This window comes from Apteryx mantelli, chromosome 22 (genome assembly GCF_036417845.1).
Source record: "Apteryx mantelli isolate bAptMan1 chromosome 22, bAptMan1.hap1, whole genome shotgun sequence".
NCBI classification, from domain to species: Eukaryota; Metazoa; Chordata; class Aves; order Apterygiformes; family Apterygidae; genus Apteryx; species Apteryx mantelli.
This window is the reverse complement of record NC_089999.1, coordinates 9260726-9278855: the sequence shown is the minus strand read 5'-3', so window position 1 is coordinate 9278855 and position 18130 is coordinate 9260726. Positions and strand designations below refer to the sequence as shown.

The following is an 18130-nucleotide window of genomic DNA, read 5'->3' as shown; positions in this document are numbered from 1 at the left end:
TTGTACTCTATACAAAAAAAAAAAAAAAAGAAGTTATTTTTAGGCTCCCCTCCAAGAACTACAACCCTGAAGCAAATACACGATCCTTGTAGTGTGACTGGGCAGCAGGTAGAATACAGTGAGCTCACCAGGCCATGCAGAGATGAGCATGAAGTGTGGATCCCCACAGAGAATGGTGTCTGGAGAACTTGAATTCTGCTGTTAGTGTGTCCTGCCCCTTCAGAGGGTGAGAAAGCATGATGGCAAGAGAGAACAGATGGGAGAAGGCTGCGGGGAGAGAAGCACGTGACACAAACAGGAAAGAGGTGAGGATTTAGAGTATAAACCAAATTTATTAATAATGGCTGATAGAACAACTTTAAAGTCTTTCTGATATGACATGACAAAGGAATAAGAAAGGATGAGAACGGAGAAGCATTTATCTCTTCAGGATCTTCTGCTCTGACTGGAAGGGGTTGGGTATGGGATGCTTTGCCAAGAGTAAAGCAAGTTCATCGGGGTGAAGGTAGTAGAATGATAGGAAAACAGGAAGAGTTACAGTCTGGGCAGCTGGAGCAAGAGGTGGGATCTCATTGCGGGCGAAACCACCTAAGCTGTAGAAGACAACTAAATCTTCTCTATATTGAATGGTGGGTGAAGAGGTTAAATGATAGAGAGCTCCTGGGAAACCAGAAGCCCTTTTTACACAAGATTCTTGCTTCTGGTATCTTTCTGTTTTTTTTGTGTAGTGTTGTAGGCAGCAAAATCTTTAGGACTCTTTGTGTGGGACTCCATCCGTGGGCATGGAGACCTCGACCTTCAATCAGTGACTCAAAACTTTTCCCTGAAGCAGCTCACATAAAAGCCCTGTGGCTTTTATCCTTCAGCAGGTTCACCTTTGGGCTCATCTGCTGGCTTCCTCATATCTAATCTGAAGATTAGATAGATTCTGTTTCTGATTAATGCTGAGAGGATATGGCCATTAACCTTCTTTCCCCAGAAAGCAGAGATGCCATTAAGTATGAGCTGGTAAGAACTATCCATAAAGATGTTATTAAGCACCAGAATTTAACTTTTTTTTCCCCTTAGATATTCATGAATCTAAGCCAAAGCAAATGCTTGTGTTCCTGAAAGTTAAGGCAGGAAGAAAGGCTTCAGGGAGAGCCAGGAGAAGGACAAGGTGACTCGGTGACTCCTGGACTGGAACACAGCTGAGCCTCCTCATTACCTCCTGGAAAGGTAAGGGTTATCCTGAGCAGGGACAGGCTGAGGAGCTTTCTGCCAGTGTGAGAAGTAGAACAAGGCCGGGAGGACAGAATTCAGAGGAGGCATGTTGAGGTGCCTGTGGTTCCTCAACTGCAGTGTTGACAGCAGATGCTGGCCAGTCCTGCTCTCAGTCTATGCTCACACCTAGCAGCCTCCGCCTGCCCTTTTCATTGATTTCAGCCCTTTCCTGACATTTCAAGGTGAGTAGCTGGAAAAGGATCTGGTGGATGTTGAAAAGGGGTCAGAAGAAGAGACATGGAAACAATTGCTACCTGGCACTGCATCCAGCAGAGAGTAGGGACAGCCCTGAGCTTGAGGCGTGTAGCCAGGGCTATTGGGTAAGTGCCAGTCAGCAAAGAAATGAGCCAGCTCCTGTTCAAAGAACAAGCCATAGGAAATCTGTAGTGGAGAACCAACAACAGAATAAAAGCATATAATAGCCAGCATATAACAACTCCACAGGTACAGCACAGCAACTACCGTCTTCCATATCTGCATGGTAATATATTTTCAAGAGTCCCAAACCAGCCTCCTGTGCCCTGTATATAAGGACCTGATAAAGTGGCAAAGCTGAGGTGTCAGGTGTAGGATAAAGAGTTGTTTTAAAATCACGTTTTGCAAAGACCCTTTGGAAACTTCACTTGGTCTAAAACTAAACTTCTGTGGCCAGAGCTAAGAGCACAAAGTGGTTATGCAGCATTAGGAAGGGAAAGGCTTCAAGAAGGGAGAGAGCTCAGGCGTTGAAGGGGCAATAATGCAGAAGAGGAAGTGTCTGCCCAAGCAATTAAGAAGGACCTGACACTCCCTGCCTGAATGCATTATCTTCCCCAAACGTGGGGATTTCCTTAGGCCTTAGCTTCTGTTTGCCCTTTCCTCCCTGAAGCTACTGACCTTATTGATATTCCCTGGGGACCCAGCAGAGGCTATAAGACACTCACGGGCTCTTTCCTCTTGACCTCTCTTCTCTCTCCTGTGTCCTCTTGCGACCCCTCATTACCCCTCCAGCTTACAGTACTTAGAGGATCCCTCCTCTTGGGACCCATTTTTTGGGTGATGCTGCAGGTATTTGAGTGGGGGTCAGACCATGCTCGTCTCCTGTGCACCTGCTGCACTATGGGAGGCATAACCTGAATGTCCTGCCTAGGCCAGCAGCCACCTGAAGGAAGGATGTAAAAGACAACCAGTCCCTTCTCAAGCAGGTCCACCCTGGCTCGGCTCCAGGCACCAGATAAGTGAGTACTGGCCTTCTAGTGCTAAGGGCTTGCATTTGGGGATAAAGAAGGACTAAAGCCTTTGACTGCCCAAGCCACAGGCCTTGTCTCAAGCCAAGAGGTGGGCCAGGTCCTGAGGGAGGGAGGCTGTTGGGTAGCCCTAAGATGGGGAAAAGTCTAGAGGGAGAGATTTGGCCCCACCAGAAGAAGGGTTGCCTGGAAGATCTCTGGAGGGAATGAGGCAGCTCTGTTGTTTCTAGGTCTGCCCAAGAGAGGGCAAGCAGTCCAGGCCATTCTCTGACCCAGCCGAAGAGTCCCGGGAGGAACGGCCCTGGAGAAAGCGGATGATTTTGTCAATTGTGGCCTCCTGGTACTCATGGGACCATCTGTGTTGGGGGGAAAATCATAGTTAAATTTTCTGTTGTACAAGACACTGCAACATAGCTCAGCATGCTTGGGCCATGGGCCAGAGACCCCCTTCCTTCACATCCAGTCCAGCTCTCCAGTAACACCCCTTTTCCCTGTGGAAAATGGAGGAACACTAGATGCTACAGGAAAGCCCCCTTCCCTGGACCCTGTTGGAGGGCTACAAGCAGTTTGGAAAGCCAGCCTGGAGCACTGCTACCCCACTGGGACGCAGGAGGTGAAAGGCACCCAGTCTGGCAGGAGGACAGCAAGCTGGGAACCTGCCAGCATTGCTCCTACCTGGGACACAAGGGTGGTGAGGATGTGTATTCTCCCAGAGAAACTGTTTATCCAGATGAGTCCCAAGCACAAAAGCAGCAGCAGAATTACAGTGGGGACCTTTGCTCTCTTCATGCTCTGGAGTACCTCAAGTGACTTACCTCTCCTTTGGCCTTTTCTGCCTCCCTCATCTGTTTCCCCCAATTTCCTTGTGCTCTTTGCTACTGCTTATGCAAGCTGCTCTTTCCTGGTGCCCAGGCACCCCATAGCACAGGCTTCTCTTACTTACTTGATGCCATTAAATTTCAGGACAGCTCTCATGTCCTCGGGAAGTGTCTGTGGATCGGGCCACTCAAAATGGTCTGTAACCGGCACAATGTTCTTTCCAGAGTTCAGGGCTGTCACAATCTCCTGTGGGAACGTGCAGTGCTCAGACTGTGGCCTGCATCAGTCCATCACCAGCCCGCTCCTATTCCTGCTCCAGCTCACACCATGCTCCCATTTTCTGGCATCTCTTACCTTGTGCACCCAGTCCTTGCATTCAGGGTCTCCCATGCATTTATCCAGTGCATTTGGCGAGAGGACCAGCACAAAATTGCGGGCACTCATGACGCTCTGGATCAGCTTGTCCTCAAACTTCCCTGCCTCCAGCTTCTCCACATCGATGAACACACTGAAGCCGTGCAACTGCAGGTGGACCTTCAGCAGGCTGGTAGTGAGAGAGACAGCATCGTGAGGAGCACTGCTGCCAGTGCCTGGGTTTCATGCACTCTCCCACCACATCAGCCAGGACTTTGTGAGACAGAGGAGCAGTGAACAGACTCCTGCAGAGCATGGCATGGTCCTTGAGATGTCAGCTGCCAGTCCTGCCTGCTTACAGGTTTCTGGGCTCTTGCGGGAAGAACAAGGAGCAGGACATTAACTCCCTGCTGTGATCCTCTACAGCCCTATGAGTACAGTGTAAGAAAAGGTAAGTCAATGTCAAAGAGGGACAGAATGGCAGTTATGGGACTGCAAATTAGCCTGTTTGCCATGCAGCTTTTGGCATTTGTTGTCCCTGTTTGCATTTCTACTTTTGGCACCCCTCCATCCTCCCTGCCTTCCTCCCAGCTGCAGCCTGCAGTGCTCCTTTTCTCACGTGTGCAGCCAGCTCCAGGCTCTTCCCATAAACTGTTCACCAACCTTCGCTCTGAGCTTTAGCCCAGCATGATAATGTTGCCCACAGGACTCACCTGGCTAGCTGGGACCCGGTGCTCCTCCGGTAGCTGATAAATACATCAGTCCCATTGGATGAAGTTTGCAGTGTTATAGGGGAGTGAAGCATTTCTAGACAAAGCAAATGGCAACAAAAAGTTAAAAGTGCCCAGCAATTCGTCCCAACCCAACCCGGCCTCACTACTTGCCCCCATTGCCCCCACCCGCCTGCTCCGGGGCCAAGCGCAGCAGCAGAGCCCGCACCCCTAGCAGCAGAGAGAATTCGGACGCGGTGGAAACCCATGTCAATGTGGCAGTCCTCCTGCAGCTGCTGCTCCGTCACACGGTGCAAGAAATTGCGATTGATGCCACACGTGAGTAGGTTGTATGTGTACTGGCGAAACTTGGGGTCGATGCTGCCCAGCCAGTCAGCCAGGTTGCTGCGGTCGCAGGTGGAATAGTTTGCGAATGTCTTAAGTTCTGTCAGCTCCCGAAAAAACCTGGCAGAACAACAGATGAAAGTGTCAAGCGGGGAGGGGGAATTGCTGAACCAGACAGGGCTTAGAGATGCTTGATAACAGATGGCTTTTATCTGCACAGGACAGAGTGCACTTACATGCTGTGATAAAGAATGAACAAAAGAAATGGAGAAAGAGACAAACCAGCTGCATGACTGTGGGAACGTTGGCCCTCAGGACACACAGGCCTGAGGAGCTCAGCCAAGGGAGGAAAAGCCCAGGTAAGTTCCCATTTTTCTGGATAATGTGCAGAATCCTGCCTCAGTTTCTATGCAATAGATAGTCACTCCCCATGCCACATCTCTCTGGGGCATTGGCCCTGTTGCAGGAATCCCTCTGGGCCTGCGTACTGCACTGTAAAAGCTGTGGTAGTCCAGGTCTCCCTTTTTGAGGATCTCTGTTCTTGCCTTTGCAGGAAGGGAAGGGCACAGATCTTTCCCCTGGCTCTGCCACAGTGATGGCTGCTAGGGAGAGGTCAGCATGTGCTAGAAGTGCTGCTGGGGTAGAGTTCCTACCTCTTCCGAGTGATGCTGGAGTCCATCCCCAAATCTTCCTGCAGCTCCTTCTCCGTCAGTCGCAGGAGTATGTCCCCGTCCACCTGGTGGTCCTGCCAAGAGAACCCCAGGCAGGGGTTTCAGAACCTCAAGCAGGGGCTGCAGAAAGCTGCCCCTTGCTGGAGACAGCTCAGGGGCATGAAGCCATCCTCCCACCACTGGGAGACAGGGCTGCTTTGCACAGCTTGCGTAGTACCCCTGTGACTCTGCTGGCTCGCACAGCATTAGCATGCGCAGGTCAGGACTGAAGGAGACCTGGCACACACAAGCCTCAGCACCCAAGCGATTGGGCCAGAATTTTTCTCTGGGATGGTACCCAGACTTGACACCTACAGAGGTTATGTGAGAAGAGGAAGGAAAGAAGACTCTTGTAGAGGAGAAGGGACTGGTGGCAGGAGACACTGTTCTTCTCCAGTAGCCTCCCTCAATCCTGGAGCCCCAGAAGGGCAAGCAGCTGTTCTGTCCAACGATTTCTCCACCACCAAGTGCTGATGTGTGTGTGGAGACACTGGGACAGGGTGATACAGGAGAAGCTTCTTGGGTGAGATGCTTCCACCTCTGCTGCAAGATGGAGCAAAAGGGCCCACCCAGCTTCCCTCCCCCCAGCATGTGCCCTACCAGGAATCTCTGGCAGTATTTGTTGAATCCGATCTGCTGCAGCCACGTCTGCACCTCAAAGGTTTTCCAGTTGGGAACAGTGGGCAGGATGCGCCGAGGCACCTCCTCCCCTATCATGCGCAGCACCTTTTTGGCCAGGGAAGAGGTGGTGCTGCTGGTGGAGTAGCACACTATCCTCTTCAGGCTCTGTGTAGCCCCAATCTCACTGAAAATCTGGGGACACAAAGGGAAGACACATGACTTCGCTTCCCCTTCCTTGCCCCCACAACCTGTGCTGGGCCATCCTCGGGCTGAGGTACTCAGTGAGTTCAAAGGGGAGCAAAGGACACCAAGATGTGATCGTGGAACCCCTTCCCTTTTGCATCTTCTTCCTGCTGGCCAGCCTACCCTTTACCTTTGTTTTCTTCTGCCTGGTTTTGATGGCAGCCTCTGTGCAGAGGTAGAAGGCAGCGATACACTGTGCCTCCAGCCGCGAGCTGTCCAGCAAGGGTACCAGGCGCTGCAGGTCATCAGCTGTCCTTCCCTGGCTGTTGTCACTGCTGTCCAACATGTCACACGCAAACTGCCCAGGATCCAGAGAGGCGATGAAGGGCTCCACTAGAGCTAAGGTCCCTGACCGCTCCACCTCCTTCTCAATTTCTTTGTTGGTGGCCAGCACCGTGATGGCCAGGCACGCGTGCAGGCGGATCAGCTCATCATCCCTTGAGAACACCAATGGGAAAAGCCACTCTGCCGTCTTTTTCTCAATCATGAGGCGCTGGTTGGCCTGCCCTCCGTACATGGCACAGTTGGCCAAGGCCATGGCACAGTGACGCAGCACGATAGGGTCTGTCCAGCGGCACCAGTAGAGGATAGCATCCAGGCCTCCATCAGAGATAAGCTGGAAACAGGTCTCCTCGGTGTGTTTGAACATGTGCTCCAGGATGCCAGAGATGCTCTGCGCCAGCTGGGGAATGTCTCGCTCCTTGGCTAAATTCAGGATCACTCCCAGACCAATCCGAGCAATCCGGTCCCTAGAGAAAGGAGAAGCACAGGCAGGTGAGGGGCAGATGGCCATGCAAGTAGTGAGAATAGTGCCTGGTGTGTGAACTCCAGATTTCAGTGGTGGTTGCCCCATGACAGACAGACGTTTCCCTGCAGGCCCTGCTGCCAGGCTACAGTGCAGCGAGGTACAGCAGGCTGGTTTTGACAGAGCCCATCTGGGTCTGATGGAGGAGCTTGTGGTGTGACAGCACGTGGGACGCACAGCCCAGGACCACTGTGCCAGGGGCTCCCTTTTGCTCCACATAAGAGTTGCAGAGCAAGCAACAGTGCAGGTAAGTTAATACTGGGCAAGAAATAGATCTGTTTACTCAGCCTTCCTGAAGTGTGTGAACGGCTCTGTGTTTAGGGGGCAAAATTTGTTTGCCCTTAACCAGTGTTGTCACCTGGCTGCCTTCCAGTTTGGTACCAAGGACAAGGTGCTTCACATGGGGCTGAACGACTGTTCCCGAAGTCGTCATGCAGCAATCCAGGCCGTGATTGAACCTCAGGTCCTGACTCTGTGCCATGAACAGCAGAGTCTAGCATCTCTGCAGCCTTCTTATGAGGTAAAGGCAACAGATCACGGCCCTGCCCTGTCATGCGCTCAGTGCATAGCCGCTGCATGTCTGGGACATGGCCATTCTGCCATCTGCTTGGACAGGCGCAACGCCTGCTCTCTGATGAAGACAGGGAAACAGCTTCCATGTGAACAAAGATATCCTGGTTACATGACTGAAATGACACATACCCTCTGGCCCTGTGGCTGACGTGTGTGTGCACCCTCTTGGGACTGTGACAACTGTGTTTCGGTCATATCACTGTACTGACAAGGTCAGCGTGACAGGGAGAGGCTGCAGGGTCTTTGTGAAAGGAGGGCACAGGTTTGCAGACTGCCAGGACCAGTGCACGGGTTGCAGTGATCTTCCTGCCCAGTGCTGGTGGGCGCAGGACTGGCTGTGGGGATACGCGAGAAGAAAGTGGCGAGAGATGAAAACCTGACTGTCCTGCTGAGGACCACCAGCTACTGCTCACTCACAGCTGGGCTTGAGAGCCCTGTGCTGTGACAATGGTCTTGGAAAGACGCCTGGAAGGGGGCTGTTCCCTAATGTCCTAGAACAAGGAAGGAGGAAACGTCAGGGCCAGGATCTCAGCTGCGTTGCCCCTGGGCTGCCCGGGGGGAGGGGTCTGGTGGCTGGGGGGGATGGCAAATGGCAGCTCCATCTCTGGCCTTAGAAACAACTGCTCTGGTGCCGTGGTGGATCTGCTCCATCTTCATGGCACAAGTGTTGGCACAGATCTCCCTTGCTGTGTTGCTTGTAAGACCCAGGACCATAAGGCAGTGCTATATTTCAGCCCCTGGCAGTAGTGGGGTTGAAGGCACTCCAGCATCTCCATGTTGGCAGGCAGGAAGGGCGTTTCTGGGAAGCCTGTGGCCTGCACAGCTCACGCTGACCTTGGGGTAAATTTGGCAGCAAACACTGCGGAGAGCTCTGGAAAAAAAGCCCTCACCCTGGGGCTGGCTTCAAGCCCAGGCTCTGCCATGGCGTCAGATGACAAATGCAGATCCATCTGGTCTCCAGAGCCATAGGATGGAGCCGGAGCTGAGACCACTCCAGCTCCTGCCTGAGCCCTGCTGCTGTGGCACTCAGGCACCGGGAGAGCTCTGTAAGTCAGAGGCTCGGACCCAGGGGCTGCCCCTGTGCCACCCTGCCCTCACTCGGAGGTTAGTGGCAGGTCGGGGCAGAAAGCACCAGTGCCGCGGGGAGCAAGAAAAGGCTGGGGATCAGCTAGCTGTGCTGAGACCCTGGCCCACAACAGCTCTTGCAGCAGAGATGGTGACTCCTGCGGCCACTTTCTCTTGCCAGGGATCGATGTGCTTAATTCAAATCATGCCCATGACGTTTCCTTGGATTAATTCCACCCTAATGGACTTTCCTGGTTTAGCTCTTTGCTTCTCTGGGCCTCACTGAATGCAGTGGCAGGCAAAGGCTGTGTGTCCATGACTCCACTGCAAGCCCAGCACGATGCCCATCAGTCCATGGGCTAACCAATGTCTAGAGATAACCCAACCCTCTTAACAACTCCTCTGCCCTAAAGCTCAGCATACCCAGCTCTGCCTCAGAGTGCAGCTCTGGGAATGGGACTTTGGTAAATGTTTCCTAACTCTGTTGATACCTGCAGACTTGCAGGTGTTTCTCTTCTTTACCAGGCAGCTCTGCATACCTGCACTAGTGCCATCTGGCAGAGCCCACCCCTGCTGTGAGATCCCCGTGGGCCTCTCACGGCTGCCACAGCAGGAGGGTCGAGGGCAATGTCCCTTCCAGCTAATGTGCTCCTTCTTGAAGAGCCTGAAGCCCTGGTGAAGGACAGAGTAGGGAGATGCAGATGCCTTTGGGTAGAGCATGGCAGCAGTAGCTGCGCACTGAATGGCACAGGGAACCCGTCCTGGAAAACAAGGTGAAGCAGCCAGTGAGTTGAAAGCCTGCAGAGAGGATGGGGATGGAAACTCCCCAACACAGAGGCCCTCGTGGTAAGATGCACTGTGCATGAAACTGGAGCAAGATTGTGAGCTTTGGCCAGGCTTCCTCAACACGCTGCTGAATGTCTGGCTTGGAGCAGTCTGGGCATGGACACACTGCCACGGCCACTGTCTCACCCCAAGAACTGGAGCTGCAGGAGCTGTCAGTCAGCAGGGTATTAGGAAAAAGAAGAAGCAGTGACCACTCGACAGGGAGAAAACACTGGCAGTGATGCAGGAGGGCACCTGTGAGTGAAGCCAAGGGCTGGGCCCATACAAAGCTATTTTGGGGCTGTTGTCTGCGTGGCAGATCGCAGTGCCAGAGTGACTGCTGGGCTGCCTAAGTCCAGGGCCCAGAGTGAACTGCAGCCCGAGCCGGTGACCCAAGGCCTCTCTGCGGTTACTAGTAGGAATGGTGTCACGGGGACAGCACAGAGAGCCCAGACGTAAAGCCTGCAGCAAACAGGGACAAGTGATGGAGCTCCTCCTGAGGACATACCTGGCCACGGGCATCCCCATCCGAGCCCTGCTCAGCTTGATCAGGCTTGGCAGGGTGCTCCCCGCTCGCTCGCAGCGTGCAGGAGCAGAGGGGCACTGGCTGAGCGGCCGTGAGCGGGGAGCAGCAGAGCAGTGTCAGCACAGCCTCGCGTGCCCATGCCCACACCCGTGCCCAGCCGAGGGCCAGCTCCTTCAGCTAGTGCTGCCCTGCCCCTGCTCCGGCTGCCAGCCGGCAGCACCGCGTGGAGCAGTCCCCGCACATGGTGTGAAGCTGTACAGAGGCCGCTGTGCTCTAGACCCACTTGGAGTAAATTAGATCTCGTCTCTAAGCAGGAAAGTCGGGCATGTTTGCCTGCACAGCCCCAGTGTAGAAAGGCCTGAGGCTGGTGCAGCTCATGTCAGGTGGACGGCTTCTCCCCAGGCTCTAGCCATGTTGGGAGCCTCTGTGCGAGTGCTGGGGGGGGGGGGCTGCAGCGTGGGGTGGAGGGTGTTTGATGCCCTGGGAGCACCTAGAGGAGGGGAATGCAGGGGGTGCTGGTGGGATGGGTGGAGGAAATCACTGCTGTGCATGGGCAGGGGGTGTACCTGCAGACGGAGGGTCTGCACGCGTGGAGGGATGTGGAGGGGAAGGTCGCTGCTGGAGGGTGGGGGTCTGTCTAGGGTGGGAGCTGCATCCAGGGCATGCGCTGCACTGGAGCCAGCCCCGGGGAGGGGATGCTGTGCGCCTGGGCCAGGCTCTTTGGAGACTCACCTATTTTCTGCCACCAGGATCTGCTCGAGGAGTTTTCCTGCCTGGCATTTGGTCTCCAGCTCCGCCGTGTGCAGCAGGTTCAGCAGCAGGTCCAGGCCGCCCTCCAGGCGGATCGCATCGCACAGCACTTTGGCCACATCCCTCCCCAGCGTGGGCATCCCCCAGGCTTCCTCCACCAGCTGGAAGACCTCCGCGATGGCCCTCCTCAGCTCCGCGGGACCAGCCGCCTGCTTGGCAGAGGAGATGGCCAGGTGCAGGGCGGGCAGGATCCGGTCTAGGGCCGCCTGCACGTCCGTGTTCACCCCGGGGGAAACCTCGCGGCGCTCCCTGGAGCTCCCCCCGCCTGCCCACCAGCCTGGCTGGCTCACGCAGTCCGGCACCGCCAGCCTCTCCGCCCCCGACATGGCGAAGAACAGGCACAGTTTATAGACGGAGACGAGCAGGGTGAGCACCATCGGCAGCCCCTAGCGCAGCATCCTTGGTCCCCTTCGCGCCGGGAGCGCCCGGGCAGGGCCGCCGCACCCCTTGGGGGACCCGAGCTGGTCGGAGGGGATGGCGGGGAGGTGGAGGAGGGAGGACGGGTGTCCAGGTGCTGGGCTGGGACACCGGCTCTCTCTCCCCTCCCTGCCCTGCCGGGGTGTGGAGCTGGAAGCGGTGGCAGGAACCGCCTGCCTAGAGCCAGGCTCAGCATCTTCAGTCCCCGGGGGGCTGATGTCACCCCGTTCAGGCACCGCCTCTCCAAGGAGGGGCTCGGCAGCAGCATCCCCCTCCTCGCTGCAGATGCTCTGGCATCCCTCCAGATCCCTCCTTCCGCCACAGCTCCCGTCACAGCCCTCGGCCTGCCCAGTCTTGGCTTGGGGCCTGCCTGGCCGTCCTCGCCACCCCCGTCCCCCTTCACCCGAGCTGCCGCGCAGCCGGTGATCAGCTCCCCGGCAGGCAGGGGCTGCCATGCTGCCCGCGTGGCCGGTCTCTCCAGGACCCTCTCCGAGGCGAGGGGCCACGGGATGAAAACAAAGGGCCGGACCATGGCGGGTTGTGGTTGCACATGGGCAGTCCTGGCCCTGCATTTCAAACACCTTTTGAATCAGTGCGGTGAGCTGAATAGCTCCCCTTGCTGTGGCCTGAATCCAGAGCAGCTTTGCTGGGTGGGCTCAGGATTTGCATTATAAAAGAAAGAGCAGAGGCAGCCTGGGCTGCTTTATTTTTTTTTCCAGGCCAGACGTGCTCAGGGCAGAAATGTTTTGGACACTTCTTGCCTGTGTTGGGAGGAGCAGCTCAAATCCTTGGTTCCAAAGCCAGCCTGCTGCCAGCTCAGACTGAGACTTAAATTCAAGTTGATGTTTTGATGCCACAGAGTCTCTTTTAATCCTCTCTGAAGCCACACACAAGGGACAGTCACAGGAAAGGAACATTAGCTCACGGTGAAGGACGGTAAACAAGGAGATCCGAGTGGCACGGTACTGCAGGAGACGCTGAGCACAGAATCAGTAAGGATTTTCCTGATAAATTATTATTAACCAGGGGTAACTACGATGCAGGTTGTTGCGATGCAGTGCAGCAGAGGGTTTTGCTACCTTGGAGAAGGGAGCTGCTCAGAGAGGGAGAACTCAAATCATTCCTTTTAGCTTCTCCTCACAAACTCGGAGTGCTTGTCTTTTCTTTTTGGGGGGGATTTTTAGCAACACCAGGCTGGGCTCTGTGTCTGGTCTGTGTTCCCAGCCTTGCTCTGGGGAAACTGGCCAATTGCCTGAGCTCTCCTGGCTGGCTCAGCTCCCCTCAGCAGCAAGGGACTCCCCGGGGCCTGGTTACCCCAACCAGCCCCTCTCCCAGGGGTCTCGTCCCGCAACGGCTTTGAGCACAGGGAAGAGCTTGCCCAGCGCCCAGGTCTGTGGTTGCTGGTGGCCAGGAGGCTGGAGCTGCGGGAGGGCAGCTCTGAGGCTTTGTCTCTGCCGATCAGCAAAAGCAGCACAACCACTGCTGAGCCCTTCTCATCCCCGCCTCCTCCACCTGCGCGGGCTCAGGGGGGACCTGAGCCCCCTCTGGCCCCGCTCATCCTCCAGGCTTACTTTGATGAGGACGGGACGCTGGGCTGGTGCTTGTACAGGGGGACGATGCCAGCCCTGACGTGGTGAACAGGGGGGTAACGGGGCTGCAGGAGAAGTCCTGCCCATGCAGCCTGCTTCTGGCAGCTGTCCTCAGCTCCCCAAAGCTTTCCTGGCAGGCAAACATGCCTTTCTCAACACCAAATCCAAGGTCTTCCCAGCAAGATTGGGATCAGCCAATGCCAGGAACTGCCTGTGTCTGACCTGGCAGAGGCAGGGCTCCCGGAAAGGCAGGCAGCAGCACCCGCCAGCCTGCTCCAGTTTCTTCTCTCTGCAAATCTCTTGTCACTTATTAAAGCTCAGAGCTGTGACACTCCTGCCCCAGGGTTGGGGAAGACCCCTGTGGTGCTCCTGCCCCGGCAGGGCCATGGCAGTGCAAGCAGCCAGAGCCAGTATCTCCGTAGCCTTGTGTGCGTTTGCTCCTTGCCCCTGATTACATAACCATCCTGGAGTTATCAGAAACTGCAGAAAGAAGCTGAGTTGACATTAATTAGTAACCGAAAAGATTGTCTGGAAAGGGGATGATGGGAGCAAAATACACAGGCTTTTGTTTGTCTACTGCAGTGAAAGTGCACAGGACTTGCCTCCCCCCCCCCCCCCCCGCTCCCTTCCTCCAAGCCACTCACCTCTGGCCCCTGGTGCCCATGCACAGAGGTGACATATGTCCCATCCTAAGTCGCCACCTCTTGGCGCTCCCCAGTTCTGGTTCCAGCATTGCTGACATTGAGAAAGCCAAAACCTCTACAAAATGGTGATGTTTCAGGCAAGTGTAAGCCAAGGACCTTTTCTTTTGCCCTCTGAGCCCAGCAGGGTCCTTGTCCCTCCTCATTAGGCTTTTCATCCTGCCGAGACCAGGATTGGGAAATAGCCTCCCTTTGAGACAGAGGCTGGGAGTTTTGATACCACGAGATTTGCTAAGAAAAAAATTGTGGCAAGACCTGAAAACTGGTTCCTATTTCTGACCTCCTGTCACCCCTGGCTCTCTGAATTCACGGCCACCTGCATGCTGGCTGGGAAGTGGCAGATGGCAAAAGCGTGGACCCTGGGCTAGACTGCCCTGTGCACCCAGGACTCTGCACGCCAGGAGCCTCATCACCATCAAACACAGCCGCCTCGGCTCGGTGCCGCAGAGGAAGGCCGGGAGGGAGTGCATCTCTGCCCCTTTCCCTCTGCTTTGACCTTGGCCTGTTTGTTTTCTCCCACTGGGGCAGGCTGAGCAAACAGCGGAGGCCGGAGCCCCGGCATCCGCCGCGCCGCAGCCCGCGCACTTGCAGGAGGGCTGCGCTCCCGGCCACCCAGGATGAGGCTGCTCTTCCCTGCCCTCCTGCTGGGCCTGCTCGCCGTGGCCCGTGCTGCTGAAGGTGAGCCTGAGCTCTCAGCCGGACGGCCCTGCTCCGGGTGGTCGTTGGCGGTGGGTTACAGCAAGGTTGGGAATGGAGCGGACGCGGCTATTGGGCACTCGGAGCGGCTGGGGGAGCCTGGGCAGGGTGAGGAGGGAGACAGGCAGCAGCTGGGGCCCCTGGCCACCTTGCGGCATGGGGCAAAGCCAAAAGCGGGCGGCACAGCACACGGGTGTTAGCAGTGCCTATGGCGTCTGGGCAAATCCCCGGCCAGGCTGCAGCTGGATCGCATGGAGCCAGCATGCAACTCGGATCGTGGCACGGCCCCATCCACGACTCCTATCCCGCCCCAGTGAGCCAGGGGCTGGGTGGGATCAGGGAGGTGCTGGGGGAGGCTGTGGGGGGGTGGGGTGCCCCTCGAGCTGGACGTGACAGTGTTGCCTTTCGCCCCCGGGGCTGGGGAGGGCTGGGGAGGAGGAGAGGTGCTGGCCAGGCTGCCCGACCCGTGTTACTCCTTCCTTGCTGGCTGGTGGCTCTTCCAGACTCCTGCGTGGGCCGCTGCGAGGAAGGCTTCGATGCGCAGCGGAAGTGCCAGTGCGATGCCCTCTGCGTGTACTACCAGAGCTGCTGCAGCGACTACTCCACTGCCTGCAGAACCAAAGGTACCAGCCCCGCCGGAGCCCTCCGTCCCCGGCTGCCAGCAGCAAGGAGGGGCTGCCTGGGCAGAGCAGGGACTTGGGGGGGGCGCAGCCCTGGGCCGTCGGTGTGGGGCCAGCTTTGTGTGCACCCATGCCCATGGGGTGAAGTCAGGGCTGGGATTTGGTGCGTGGGTGCTGCAATGCCAGGCGTTTCGGGCGGTTGGATCTGCTGCAGCGCGGGGCCCCGGGCTTTGTGTGCACCTGGGTTGCCTGGGAGCAGCTGCAGCAGCAGGCAGGAGAGCGCATTGCTCTGCACGGGGCTGGCTCTCGCCTTCCAAAACAAGCAGGGTCCTGCCCGGCTGTGCCAGCACCCAGACCCCTGTGTGGAGACACCCAGGGCTCCCTGGGACCGACCTGCTCCCTCCCGCAGTGACCCGGGGAGACGTGTTCGCCTTGCCGGAAGATGATTACATCGACTACTACCCCACCACCGAGACCAGGACAGGAGAGGGCACCGAGGCAGCACCCACAGAATGGCCCACGTTCCTGCCGCCTCTGCTGACAACGCAGGGGAGTGAGACGGGCCCTGAGCAGACGCTGCAGGAGGAGGAGGAGGAGCCCATGCAGGTGCTGCCCACCGCCACGCTAGATGGGCTCGGGGAGCTGGACCCCGAGGAGGACGCCGAGCAGCTGTGCAGCAGGAAGCCTTTCGATGCCTTCACCGACCTGAAGAACGGCTCCCTTTACGCTTTCCGAGGTACCTCAGGGCCCTTTTCCAGGCGTGTGGCTGCCCTGTCGGTGCCCCACTCTCGCGGCTGCGCTGCGGGGAAGGTCCCTCCTTCCCCTCCTGCCACTCCGACCTCCCCTCTCTCCACAGGGAAGTACTTCTACGAGCTGGATGAGAAGAGCGTGCGGCCCGGCTACCCCAAGCTCATCAGTGACGTTTGGGGTATAGAGGGCCCCATCGACGCAGCCTTCACACGCATCAACTGTCAGGGCAAGACTTATCTCTTCAAGGTGGGCAGAAGCGCAGCGGGCAGGGCTGGGGGATGCTCCCTGGGTGGCTGATGCTGGGAGCGAGGACACAGCCCTCAGACTCGCTCTGTTCTGACCCTGATAGCCTCCATGCACACGCACTGCGGCTGCCAGATATCCCCAGATCCCTCCCCCGTCTCTATAAGGAGGCCACACTCCAGCCTGGTCAGAGATAAGCCACGGCTTGGTGGCTATTGCCGCTGGTTGTAGCAGGAGGGCAATCCCACGGCAAAGAGGGACGGTCACAGCCGTGGGCTCTGAGCCAGTGCTGCTGACCAGCGGGCCAGCGCGGTGCCCCCAAGCAACCGCAGCCTCATCACTGGCCTCCCCAGCGCCTGCTCTGCCCCTAGGCAGAGCCTGGGGGACGCTGCTCCCGGCTCCCTGCCCAGCTTCCTGACCCCGTCTCTGCCCCGCACCCCCAGGGCAGCCAGTATTGGCGCTTCGATGATGGAGTCCTGGATTCCGGCTACCCACGTGACATCTCCGAGGGCTTTGAAGGCATCCCAAACGACATCGACGCAGCCTTCGCCCTCCCCGCGCACAGCTACCACGGCAATGAGAGAGTCTATTTCTTCAAGGGTAAAGGGCTCAGCCCCTCCGCACCCATACAGAGCATGGTGCTGCGCAGAGCACCCTCGAGCCAGCAGCTGTGGGGCAGGACACACGTGTCCCTCTCTGACAGTGCTGTGCTGCTAGCTGCTGTGCCCCCGCGAGCGCGTCTCCCCTAATCTCTGCCCTGCTAACGCGCTGCCTGTCCTGGTGCTAGATAAGTATTACTGGTCCTACGACTTCGCCCACCAGCCCACGCAGGCCGAGTGCGAGAAGTCCTCGCCCTCCACTGTCTTCAGGCACTACGCCTTCCTGAACCGCGACAGCTGGGAGGATGTCTTCCAAATCCTCTTTGGAGGCCGGATGGGTAAGGGACAGGGCAGCCCCGGAGCTGGCAGGGGAATGGGCTGGCATGTGCCAGCATACGCTGTGCTGATGGGGCAAGAGGGGTGCAGGCATCCAGGGGGAGGGGGATGTGATGCCTGGGAGCACAGGCAGGTGGGATGAGCCACTGCGCTGAGCTGTGCAGGACCCCCCCAGCCCTGGCTGCATCACCCGCAGCATCCCATGTGCACCAGCCCAAATCCAACCCTTGCTACACCCTCGTCAACCCTCGTGTCCCATGCTGCAGAGCCTGTCGCCAGTCACCACCACACCGTCACTGCTGGGGACTGTTTATTCCCACTGGAGCCAGAGTTGCCATAGGAGAACCCCAAGGCTGGGCAAGAGAAACGAAAGGTGGAGAGGAGGAGATGGGAGCCAGCACTGGCAGGGCTGTTCCCAGCCAAGGCGGGTGGCGAGATCAGGGCTCTTGGCTCTGCCCAGCCCATGGCTCCATCACGCCTCTCCTTCGGGCTGGGGACCTTTGGAGCAGCTCTGCGCTGTGGGTCTCCAGAGCAGCTGAGGGCTGTGTGTGGGGCTGCTCTCAGCCCAGCTCAGGTGGATGCCGGACCCTGTGCATTACTGCCCCTGACGCTCGGCCTCTGCCTCTTTGCCAGCCGGCGCGAGCGCCCCGCGGTTCATCAGCAGAGACTGGCGGGGGGTGCCCAGCCGGCTGGACGCTGCCATGGCCGGCAGGATCTACGTGGCATCCCAGCAGCCCCGGAGGAGGAAGTCTCGCCGCCAGCGTAAGAGGTACAAGAGCCACCGGTCGCTGAATTTGGGTTTCTGGAGCTGGCTGCAAAATGACTCCGAGTCTGCGGGCATCGAAACCGACTGGCCATCGGGCTCCCAGTGTGAGGCCCTCCAGAGCGTCTACTTCTTTGTAGGAGGTAAGTCTGGGGCTGCAGGATCCGGGCAGCAGGGGAGAGCTGCGGGATGGGGAGCCCTCGCCACCCCGGAGCTGCCTGGGCACAGGGAGGCCTCACCTCGCTCTGCGACATCCAGGAGCCCAGCCCAGCTCCGGGATCCTGCGGGAGGGCAACCTGGGCCGGCAGCTCCCCTGCGGCTCTGCCTCCGGGCAGTCCTGACGGCCGCCTGCCCTCTCCCCCAGACAAGTACTACCGCGTCAACCTGCGCACCAAGCGCGTGGACCTGGTGCAGCCCCGCTACCCGCGCTCCATCGCCCAGTACTGGCTGGACTGCCCGCAGCCCGGGGAGGAGAGCGCCTGAGACGGGCCCAGCCGGAGCCGCCCTGCAGCACAGCCCCTAGC

The 18130-nt window shown here is 57.6% G+C and overlaps 2 protein-coding genes across 3 annotated transcripts; one reads left to right on the top strand and one right to left on the bottom strand.

Moving 5' to 3' along the window:
- Window positions 1-2655: 2655 nt before the first annotated feature.
- SARM1 (sterile alpha and TIR motif containing 1) lies at window positions 2656-11269 on the bottom strand. The gene is made up of 9 exons (XM_013942481.2): window positions 10815-11269; window positions 6419-7037; window positions 6025-6237; window positions 5368-5459; window positions 4599-4834; window positions 4373-4466; window positions 3660-3849; window positions 3430-3551; window positions 2656-2842 (listed from the first exon to the last, which is right to left on the bottom strand). The coding sequence occupies exons 1-9, from the start codon at window positions 11267-11269 to the stop codon at window positions 2713-2715; spliced, it is 2151 nt and encodes a 716-aa protein (XP_013797935.2). The 3' UTR covers window positions 2656-2712.
- Window positions 11270-12074: 805 nt separating this feature from the next.
- Window positions 12075-18129, top strand: VTN (vitronectin). Of its 2 annotated transcripts, XM_067309469.1 has the most exons (9): window positions 12075-12301; window positions 14128-14277; window positions 14799-14918; window positions 15325-15651; window positions 15772-15911; window positions 16352-16508; window positions 16696-16845; window positions 17477-17749; window positions 17971-18126. In XM_067309469.1, exons 2-9 carry the CDS (start codon window positions 14217-14219, stop codon window positions 18087-18089), a joined length of 1347 nt encoding a protein of 448 aa, XP_067165570.1. In that variant the 5' UTR covers window positions 12075-12301; window positions 14128-14216; the 3' UTR covers window positions 18090-18126. The 2 variants fall into 2 exon arrangements, with proteins under 2 accessions (XP_067165570.1, XP_067165569.1); XM_067309468.1 differs by having other exon boundaries at window positions 12076-12301; window positions 17477-18129.
- Window position 18130: the final 1 nt, after the last annotated feature.

Bases quoted from the DNA above. Each gene is read 5' to 3' on its own strand.
- SARM1 (XM_013942481.2), bottom strand. From the start codon at position 11,269: ATGGTGCTCACCCTGCTCGTCTCCGTCTATAAACTGTGCCTGTTCTTC. The intron at 4,467-4,598 runs GTGCGGGCTCTG...TGCTTTGTCTAG, and splicing joins AATTCTCTCTGCTGCTAGGG to AAATGCTTCACTCCCCTATA. The intron at 2,843-3,429 runs GTAAGTAAGAGA...CCCCCAACACAG, and splicing joins CTGAAATTTAATGGCATCAA to ATGGTCCCATGAGTACCAGG.
- VTN (XM_067309468.1), top strand. From the start codon at position 14,217: ATGAGGCTGCTCTTCCCTGCCCTCCTGCTGGGCCTGCTCGCCGTGGCC. The intron at 15,912-16,351 runs GTGGGCAGAAGC...CCGCACCCCCAG, and splicing joins GCAAGACTTATCTCTTCAAG to GGCAGCCAGTATTGGCGCTT. The intron at 16,846-17,476 runs GTAAGGGACAGG...CCTCTTTGCCAG, and splicing joins CCTCTTTGGAGGCCGGATGG to CCGGCGCGAGCGCCCCGCGG.